At 48.8% G+C, this 10,177-nt stretch overlaps 1 protein-coding gene across 1 annotated transcript; it reads left to right on the forward strand.

The window, feature by feature from the left end:
* Positions 1 to 7,774: 7,774 nt before the first annotated feature.
* Positions 7,775 to 7,978, forward strand: LOC125357636 (protein BRAWNIN-like). The gene has a single exon (XM_048354586.1). It carries the CDS (start codon positions 7,775 to 7,777, stop codon positions 7,976 to 7,978), a length of 204 nt encoding a protein of 67 aa, XP_048210543.1.
* The last annotated feature ends 2,199 nt before the right edge of the window (positions 7,979 to 10,177 follow it).

Here is a 10,177-nt window from a genome sequence, read left to right on the forward strand (position 1 = left end):
GTTGTCCTTTACCCCGGCTTTACTCAGCACGGAGCAAGTCCAAGTAGCTGGGTGCAGAGATGAAGAAGATCCCAAGCTCTGTGTTTTGTATTCTCCCTCAGATAATCCACTCGTCTCCACCCTAGACCCACCCTAGAGAGGCTGAACTAGCCCTCAAGTCCTTCAGAGATAATTCACCCAGTCACTGATAATTCAATCTTAGATTCCTCTGCTCTGGATTCAAACCTTTCTGATAAACTAGATAACACAACCCAGGGTTCTGAGGCCTAGAAATGCAAACTTGTCATCACTGTGATTTCACAAAAGATGTACTGGGCATGACCTTGGGTCTTGTGCTGGAAGAAAAATGATTCCAGAATGGCCCTAGGAGTTGATTTTTCTTTCCTAGCTACTCTGGATAGGGAGCAAGGAGAGTGGAGAATGGAGGGAGCTGGGGCACAATAATCCTGAAACTATCTCAAAGTAAGAGTTAATAAAAGCAAAGCGTTTGGGGTGTGGTACAGTACTAGTGCTGCGAAGTTTCAGTATTGACAGCAGATAGGATAGGATAGGATAGGATAGGATAGGATAGGATAGGATAGGATAGGATAGGGGAAGAAGGGGAGAAGAGAAGACAGAACAGGACAAGACAATGGGACCGGAAAAGATGGGGGAACAAGGAAGAGGATAGCAAGGACAGGAGAGAAAGGAAAGGGAATATTGCTTCACTGATGGCATTTGCTTCTTTACCTGAAGGTTTGTGCTTGCGGTCTCCTTCCACGGATTATTTGTTTCTCTACCTAACTGGAGAAATCTCAGTTCATGGTTTACAAGCAGAGTCCTTTCAATTTAGACCCAAATAGCTTCTCTTCTGCAGTAGACACTGGTCTCCTGAAAGCGTAATTCCTCAGGTCCTACCCATGTGGAGGCTAATACAGATATTTTCAGGCTATTGAAAGCTGAATTATGAAGAATATCCTGTATTTATTTTTTGAATCTATATTTTCTCTTTCTTTCTAGTTCTTCTAATTATTCACTGAAGACAGTGAGGAATTTGATGGGTTTTCTAAGGACATTCTCCCCTTAATCTTCAACCAGTAGAGGGAGCCCAGGAACTCATGAAATGGTCTGAACTTTTAGCCAGGAGGTGCTGGTGAGATGAGGCAGCCAGAGCAGAGCAGATGGCATAAGGCTGTTACCTTGTGTTCATTCACTGTAGTCACAGGCAAACACACCACTGCAATGACACCGATTTCCTAAGCACCCAGGCTGGAACAGGGAGTTGCCCAACTCTAACTCGGGCATGCAAGGCACAGCTCTGCCGGTGTGCCCAGATTCTTGAGTGAGCTGATGATCTCCTAGTTCTCTGGAGCCTTTTGAAGTGACCATTTGTCACGTATTGGGGCTGGCACTCAGGGCTGTGCTCAGGTTTTGTGCTCAAGGCCGGCCTTCTACCACTTGAGGGACACTTCCACTGTGGCTGGTTCACTGGAGAGAAGAGTCTCAGACGTTCCAGCCTGAGCTGGCTTCATGTGGAGATGTAAGCTAGGATTCCAGGTGTCAGCCCCCAGCAACCGGGTTGTCTATTATATTTATACAAGTTGGTATAAACAGTCACTGTATCCCATTGACTGGGAGAGTTGAACATAGCAGTTAAAGGTAGGCAAAGTTATGCAAGATAATGAGAGCACATCATACTAGGAACAATCACTTTATAAAGGAGACTTAAATACTCTCAGTACTTACTTGAGCAAATATAATAAGAAGTATATATAATGGGAAATAGAGTACTTGAACAAACAAGAATGTAAATGAAAGCAATGTTGAATTTTTGTTTTTCTGCAAACAGAGCCAATCCATTCTTCACAAGTTTTTAAGGAAGACTAAAACCCTGATCACATATAAGCTTTCAAGTAAATCTCAGTGAATTTCACATGAGGGCAATTCTGTCTTCCATCTCTGACTAGAGAGAGAAAATAGGAAGTTAACAATACAAAATAAGAACAAAAAATGGCAAATGGGTCAGAAATATCAAGTCATCTGAATCTACTCAAAGATGTAATTCACACTAGATTTGGAAATCATCATATAAGAATTCATATATAGGGACATAAACATGAACACAGTGACTGAAGTGTGGTATACACAGAGGAGGTTTCTAATGGATTAACTTCTTAGAAGAAGTAACCTATAGTATAGCAAAGTGAATACAAGGATGCAGATACACGTGCTGTTAGGAAGGAGAGAGGAAGAGATTAATGGGGAGAAAATACACTGCAGTCACTCAATAGAGTGAGCGCTGTCAATGGAGATATATATACATATATATATGTACATACATAGTTATATAGATATGCATTTATGTATGTGAAAATGGAGACAGATCTGGAACAAGAACGCTGTGGAGTTTCAGGGGCCCAATTCTCTTTTCTTGTGTCAGTCAAACCCCCATTATGATGAGATGCCTTCCAGTGACTGACACATGAAAGGAGACATTACTGCAGATGATCACCTGTGAGCACTCTGTATCTCTATATATCTCTCTATATATTCATTTTACAGATGTGTGTGTACATATATATAATATATAGAAGCGCAGGGGGACTGTGTGTGGTCCACTGGAGGAAGATGCTTAGGAAGAGGACCCCAGGAAGTGACCTCATCCTTGACAGAAGACCAAAGAGAACTTGGAACCCAGGTCTCCAGGCAGCCACATTCCAGACACAAATCGCAAAGGTGCCTTGAGGTAGCCAGAAAATAGCCATGTTTTCCTGTTGTTGGCGAGTTTCCACTGGCTCTGAGTCCAGGAGACCCTGCAGGGAGCGCCTGGTGGACACCTGCAGACACTGGACCAACCCACGCCCCAGACCCCACGCCCAAGCTGGACCCAGAAGAACCTTCTGGCACTTCCTCTGGAGAGGCCGGCAGGTGGCATCTGGCAGCCCAGAGCAGGTTGGCAGGGATGGGGACACTGCGGTGACTCCTGCAAGCCAACCCCAGGTGCCAAGTGCTGGGTGCGCGCGGAGCACAGTGCCCACGAAACTGAAGATCAAAGAGACAGAACAATCGGGTCGGCTCCTAGACGAGGACTTGTCCTCTGCAACCTTGACATTCTCTGCTGAACTTGAATCGAGACAGGAGGACCCAGGACTCAGCTGTACAGACAGGAAGCTGTCCTTGTCCTCTGCAACCAACGCAGGCTCTGCTGCAACAGAGTCACATGAAGAAGACCCAGGATTCAGCAAAGATGACTGTGAGCTGTCCTCGTCCTCTGCAACCGAGACAGGCTCTCCCATACCTGAATCCCATGATGAACACACAGAACACAGCAGTGCTGACTGCGAGCTGTCCTCGTCCTCTGCAATTGAGACAGGCTCTCCCATACCTGAATCCCATGATGAACACCCTGGACACAGCAGTGGTGACTGCGAGCTGTCCTCGTCCTCTGCAACCGGGACAGGATCTCCTGTACCTTACTCAGGACGTGATGAACTCGGACTCAGGTTTTCTGACTGGGAGCTGTCTGTGTCCTCTGCAACCGGGACAGGCTCTCCAGCCCTTCAGTCTGAGGACGAAGAAGCTCGACTCGGCTTTGCCGACTGCGAGCTGTCCAGCAGTTCTACCCTGGACTCCTTCCCATCAGAGGAGGAAGGGGAGGAACGAGCACAAGACACAGTGCTGTGGCATCAGGAGCTGTCTCTGAGCAATGCTTGTGCCAAAAACCCCCTTCCTCCAGTGGCGGATGTGTGAAGAGCAAGGCCACGCCATTCAGCTCCACGTTGCCCCTGACACTTAGGACAAATGGACTCCAACCTGTGCCTGTCCTCGCCGTGCCAGAAATCACACAGGCTCTGCAGATCTTTTCTGATATGGACCCACCTTTATGTGGAGAGGGCAACTTAGCTGCAGCACATGCACCCCAGTGTGCTTCCACTAACATTGCGGGCCCAATTTGGGTTGTGGACTCAGGAAGCCCAGAGCTCCACTGAGCGCCAGCTCAAACACTTAGAGAAATCCTTTCCCTCCCTTGAAAGACATCCGTTTTTGTCTTTTTTTCACCTTCGTGTTATGTACCTTTCAATATATTTTAATAAATAGTTATTGTTATTCCTTTCATTGTGCATCATTCAAGGCACTAACTCAGTGCCCGATTTGAGACCCATGAGCTCCACCAGCTGACTCCACAGAGCCCGTGGTCCTGAGGGGAGGAGGCTCACAGCGCCCTAGAGGAAGTGGGGGGAAGGCCCTGGTGTGCAGGGAGCAGGTTAAGGTCAGCGCAGTGGCCAAGTGTACAGCCTTGTGTGGGCACAGCTGTGTCTGAGGCAGGGCCAAGAATATTTGAGGGACATGGGCTCTGTGGGTAGTAACACATTTACAGTACACAGCTGTTACCAGCTCTGCATCTGCACGATGGAACCTCATCCTAACCCAGGGTTGGGAGAGGGCAAAAAACAAAACAAAACAAAACAAAACAAAATGCAGTGCTGCGTGGATCTCTTGTCTGCCATGAGCCAAGGCTGTGTGCAGGCAAAGGGGAAGGGGCATTGAGGACAGAGGGGGCGGTGCCAGCTCTTCCCTGGGACATTGGGTTTCTGGCGGCAGAGCTGAGAGCCTTCAGAGGTGGCCATCACTTTGGGCTGTGTGAACTCAGCCGCCCGGTGACCATGGGGAGGCAGCCGGGAGTCATGAGGGGCACAGTGGAGGGCTGTCCAGAGCAGAGGCTGCTCAGTGTACAGGGAGACCGTTTCTAAGGCCCAGGGGCCAGCTGTGGGGTTCCTGGGGCTGAGGTAGCAGCGGCTGAGTCTCAGGTCAATCACAGGTGCTGCACTGCAGTGTTAGGAGCAGAGCGCCCTTTCTCCTCCCTGGCCACCCTGTCAGCCAGGCCCACAGCCAGCCCCACTCCTATTTCCCAGCATAAGGAGGCCCTGCTGGCCCCAGTGCAGCCGGGAGGGAGGAGGGGGCGCTAGCAGTGTGGCCCAGATGCTGGGCCTGACTCTGACCTGAACATGCGTCCTTTAGGGCACTGCCCTTGGGTTTAGGCTGAGCCGTGGGTGGAAGCAGGCACATTTATTTAGCATCCTGCTCCAATCAGTTGACTTCCTAGAGACCTGTATTATCACTACCTATGCCTGACTTCCAAATCCTGACTCTATTTTTATAGAGTGGGTATTTTAGCCACGTGGATCAGGCTCAATTCAAAGGACAGTAGAGATGTGGAACAGCAGAAGCAGCAGGGGAGTGAAAGGAGGGCCTGCTGGACTGCCTCTCCCCTCCACTGCCTCATAAACTAGAACTAGATGTGCTCGTGGAACCAGACAGAATGTTACCTTCATCCATCTGCTTCCTGCAGCATTGGTTGTCATCAGCTTGGTGCAGATGTGCCCCAGCCAACAGTCAGCCTTTGCAGGGTTTTACTGTTTTTACTTACACCAGTAGATAAAGCATATACATGTTCCTGTAACCAATCGGACATTTGTGAATTTCATTGCATCACAGTGAAACATAAAGGGACATACAGCTAGTTATCATTTCGTCAAATTGTTGGGAACCATGAATTGTTGGGATGTATTGAAGTCACGACAGAATGGGATACAAATTCTAGAATCACCACAAGGCAAATGTCACTTCTGCAGAAGTGTGTGCAGTTGATCAGATTCGGGGAAGCGAGACCTGGCACAGGCAGGTTTTATCCCCTCACATTGCTGCCCCTCCTTCTGCTTTCATCTGATCTTAGGTTCACAGTCTTTTGACACTGGCCAGTCCCAAATGGGATCTCTATCCAGTGTGGCCTGCTTACCATTTTCAGAAGGGCCAAGACTAACTTCATCTACTTGTCCTCATTCTGCCCACAGTTGCCGAAATCATGATGTCCTGTGAGCCAGGCCCTGTGTGGAGTCAGACCAGAGCTCTGGGTATGTCTCCTGAGGGCTTCATGGATCCCATCTGATCATTTTGTTTCCAGGCCTTCACTGGCACGCTCAGATTTCAAGAATCATTTGCTTCAAAGAGTTGCTTCAAAGGGAAAATAACTTATTTATTTATTTTTTTTTTTTGGCCAGTCCTGTGGCTTGGACTCAGGGCCTGAGCACTGTCCCTAGCTTCTTTTTGCTCAAGGCTAGCACTCTGCAACCTGAGCCACAGCGCCACTCCTGGCTGTTTACTGTATATGTGGTGCTGGGGAATTGAACCCAGGGCCTCATGTATAGGAGGCAAGCACTCTTGCCACTAGGCCATATCCCCAGCCAGGAAAATACCTCTTTGATTCCTCATTTGCCTTCAGTCCCATTGTCCACTTTGCTCGTCAACTCATAAGTAGTCCTAGAGAGAAACTCAGAGAAGTTGTGAGATTTTTAAGTGCTGGGCAGGGGCCAGCTGGGAAAAGGGCGTAGAGATGAACTGACAGCTGACACAGGTTTGAGAAGTGACACAGGGTCAGCCAAAAGGCAAAGAAGCTGCAGGGGAGACCGGAGTCAAAGAACAGCTACTGTCCCCCTATTCGAGTCACCTGCGTGGGCACTCTGGGTTGGCACAGAAGGACTTGAGGGCATGAATGGGTTCTCCTGGATTGTGCAGCCAAAAATCATTAGGCACTGTGTCTCCATTATCTCCTAAGCATGGGCATTGTTTCAATACCCCGTCCAAAGCCAGATGCCTGGGGCTTCAACCTATAATCCTGGCAACTCAGAAGGCTGAGGTCTGAGGATTCGGGGTTCATGAGCCCAAGCAGACAAACCTGGGAACCTCTAATCTCCAATGGCCTACAAAAGGCAAGACTCAACATGAGGCTCCCATTGTAGGGACCCAATCATGAGCAAATCAGCCCTGAAAATTCAAGCACAAGTACCAAACAATCCAACACACAAACTAAGCCCCTCTGTGACCTGTAGGCAGGACTCATGCTTAGAACAAAACCGTGTTTCTGACCTACAAGCCACTGGCGTAATAGTGAGGTTTGTCCATGCCTATCATATGCATGGATGCTTGGACTCATGAGGCAAGAGCCACAGGATGGAGGCCCCAGACACCGCCAAAGTCCAGACATCCTTAGACTGGTTGTTGGAGGCGCAGTGTCCTGGAGTCAACCTCACATTAGATATCAGCATTATTGTCAGCGTGAGGAGCTGCTTCTTAGGGTTCAGGATGGAATCTGTGTCCTCAGCATGCAAATCGCACGACCAATATCAACGGTCAACTTGAAAATCAGAAAGACTTGTTTTGGTTGACAACTCTGGAGGTTTCAGTTCAGCTCTGATTTTCCTGTGCATATAGCTCTATGGTTTACAGCCACGGAGAACATCATGCTGGGATAATGAAGAGCAGGTAGGTCATCAAAACAACAAAACTATCCTCCTCCCTGGCTGGGAATGTGGCTTAGTGGTAGAGTGCTTGCCCAACATGCATGAAGCCCTGGTTTCAATTCCTCAGCACCACATAAATATAAAGGGGGGGAAATGGTAGAGTACTAGCCTTGAGGAAAGGAGCCCCCAGTGCTCAGGTCCTCATTGCAAGCCCCAGGACTGTCCAAAAAAAATCCAAAAAACAAGGGGGCCGTTGTGGCGGGGAGTTGGCCTGAGGTTCTGCATGTGGAACGCGCCTCCCTGACCGATCAAGGCCCTAAGGTTTCATTTGGCCCCTGACAACCATCCGTCCTCTCAGTGACCTCGTGTCATGGCTGAGAAGACAGGCCTCCGTGCCTGGGGGTAGGAGATCACCCCGAGCCCCTATAGCTGTGGGGCGGATCATGGGCATAGAACCTTCTAACACTGCCCCTTTTCCCTCCTGCCAGCCTTCCACCATGCCCGCGGGCATGTCCTGGCCTAGTTATCTGAAAATGGCAGCGGCCAGCCTCCTGGCCATGTGTGCCAGTGCCCAAGTGGTGCACAGTTACTACCAGCCCCACCTGACAAGACCTGAAAGTCCACCAAAGCCTGGAGAACTCAAAACAGAGCTCGTGGGACTAAAAGAGAGACAACACAAACCTCAGGTCGCAAAGCAATAAAAACTGTGGAACCCAATGATGCCAAGAATTTTGTGAATGGATGTCTTAAATATGTACTAAACATGACTTATTGTGTCAAACTACTTATGGCTAAGCACCTAATGCTATGCTAATAGTGAATTGGTGCTTTGTCTATATTCACTGATTAGGTGAACTTGTCATTATCGTTTGACCAAAATGCCAAACTGCCTATGCTCAGCCTTTTCCATGTGGACTGGAAGATGACTAGTCTTGTATATCATGTAAGAGAGAGCATTTGCCATGTGTCCCTCCATTTTAGTTCTGGATTTTCTCTGAATTAGCTTGAGTATAATGGCTGATGGGAACTACAAACTTAAACATAGTTTAAAAAAAAAAAAAGAGTGTATGGGACCTAAGTTAACATTTCTCTAAATATTGGAAGTACTTGTATTGAACTTCATTAAGTCAAATGTTCTCTTGGAGATGTGTCTAGAATATCATAACACTGTGACGTGATCTGCCAAAAATGCTACAAAATTTGAGAAACTGTAGATTTGAGAAACCAAGTTCAAATTGGTATTGACTTTTTAAATAAATGATACACACACACACACACACACACACACACACACACACACACATACATGTCAGGGCACTGGTGGCTTAGGACACTGAGATCTGAGGATCACAGTTCAAAGCCAGCCCAGGCAGGCAGGAAAGTTCATGAAACTCTTACTTCCAATTAACTACCAAAAAGGTGGAAATGGAGGTGTGGCTCAAGTGGTAGAACATAAGCTTTGGGCAAAAAAGGTAAAAAGATAGTGTCCACCCACCCTGAGTTCGAGCCCCTGAATAAAACAGTAAAATTAAAAAAAAAAAAGTACATGTAAATTCACCTAAACATTTGAATGAGCACTGTTAAGGGTGAACTACTTACCTGTGAATGTGACCTCCTTGGATCTTTATTAGCATGGTTAACATGAGGTCATTAGGGTAGGCCTCCTCCTTTGTATGTTCATAAGAAGAGGCGTTATGAGAAGACAGGAGATAGACTCAGCAGGAACACTGTGACAGCAGGGGCCGAGATGAGGAAGAGCTACAAGCCCAGGGACATCAGGACTGCAAGGCCCCACCAGAAGCCAGAGGGAAGCAAGGAAAGGATTGTACCAAGAGTCAAATACCTGCCTGGATTTCAAACACTGGGCCTCCAGAACTGTGAGAATAAATTTCTCTTGTTTAAAGCCAAACAAACCCCAAACAAACAAAACCAAAACCAAAAAACCCCTCCTCCTTAGCACTTCCCTCTGACAGACTCCGAATCCTCCCACAGGAGCATGCGCTGGGGACCAAGCCGGTTCAAGTCACCGCCATAGGCACCAGAGCTCCCAGCGCACAGTGCAGCCGTGCTGTGGGCAGCGGCAGCCCTGGGGTGTGGGAGGAAGTGAGCCCTCAGGAGAACGTGGCCCAGAGAGGAAAGGCGGAGGGAACTGGCGTGGTGTGGAGAAGGAGCTTGTGGGAAGTCCAGACCATCCACCCGAGGGCCACACTTCGATTTTCCTAAAACTCCTTCGGGGCACGCTCGAGCTCCAATGTTGAGTTACGGCTAGAACACGTGGAACGATTACGTGCAGTCTCCGCATTCCCTCTCTGTGGGCATTTGACACATGTTTGGGGTGCATGGCACTAGGATATTCCTACTGAAGACTTCAAATTGTAGTCCAGCTGGTCCAGCAGAGCCCCAACAGAATCCAGCTTTGCTCTCACCAATTTCCTGATGTGCCCAGGAATGCAGGTCTGGCGTGTGCTGCCCACAGCTGCCCCTTGCCTGCAGACAGAAATCCCCGCTGGCCCTGGGGTTGTCCTTCTGGAGGCCTGGCTCTCCCTCCCTGGTGAGGATCCTAAACAGACCTGCCGCCCCCGTCTCCACCATCTTTCCACTGACTCAAGGTTGCCATGACTGCACCTCTTCCCTCCATGCTGGACCTGAGCCCTGAGCACAGTGCTGGGCGCCACTGGGATGAGGCTGAGGGATGCAGGCTGGTGTGAGGGCCTGCCAAGGATCAGGGATGAGTACGCTCCTCCATGGTTCACAGGACAGCCTGGGTCCAGGTCATGACAGCATGTGTATCCATGCCATGCGTGTGATGGAGCCATGTGCTAAAGAAGGAGGGAGCCCTCCGTGCAGGCTGCAGAGGGACGGAATGACCCCATTAAAGGAGCCACAAGAGGCATTTTCAG

The sequence above is a fragment of the Perognathus longimembris genome, chromosome 9 (assembly GCF_023159225.1).
Source record: "Perognathus longimembris pacificus isolate PPM17 chromosome 9, ASM2315922v1, whole genome shotgun sequence".
Taxonomy (NCBI): Eukaryota; Metazoa; Chordata; class Mammalia; order Rodentia; family Heteromyidae; genus Perognathus; species Perognathus longimembris.

Coding starts and splice junctions, on each gene's coding strand:
- LOC125357636 (XM_048354586.1), top strand. CDS start 7,775: ATGCCCGCGGGCATGTCCTGGCCTAGTTATCTGAAAATGGCAGCGGCC.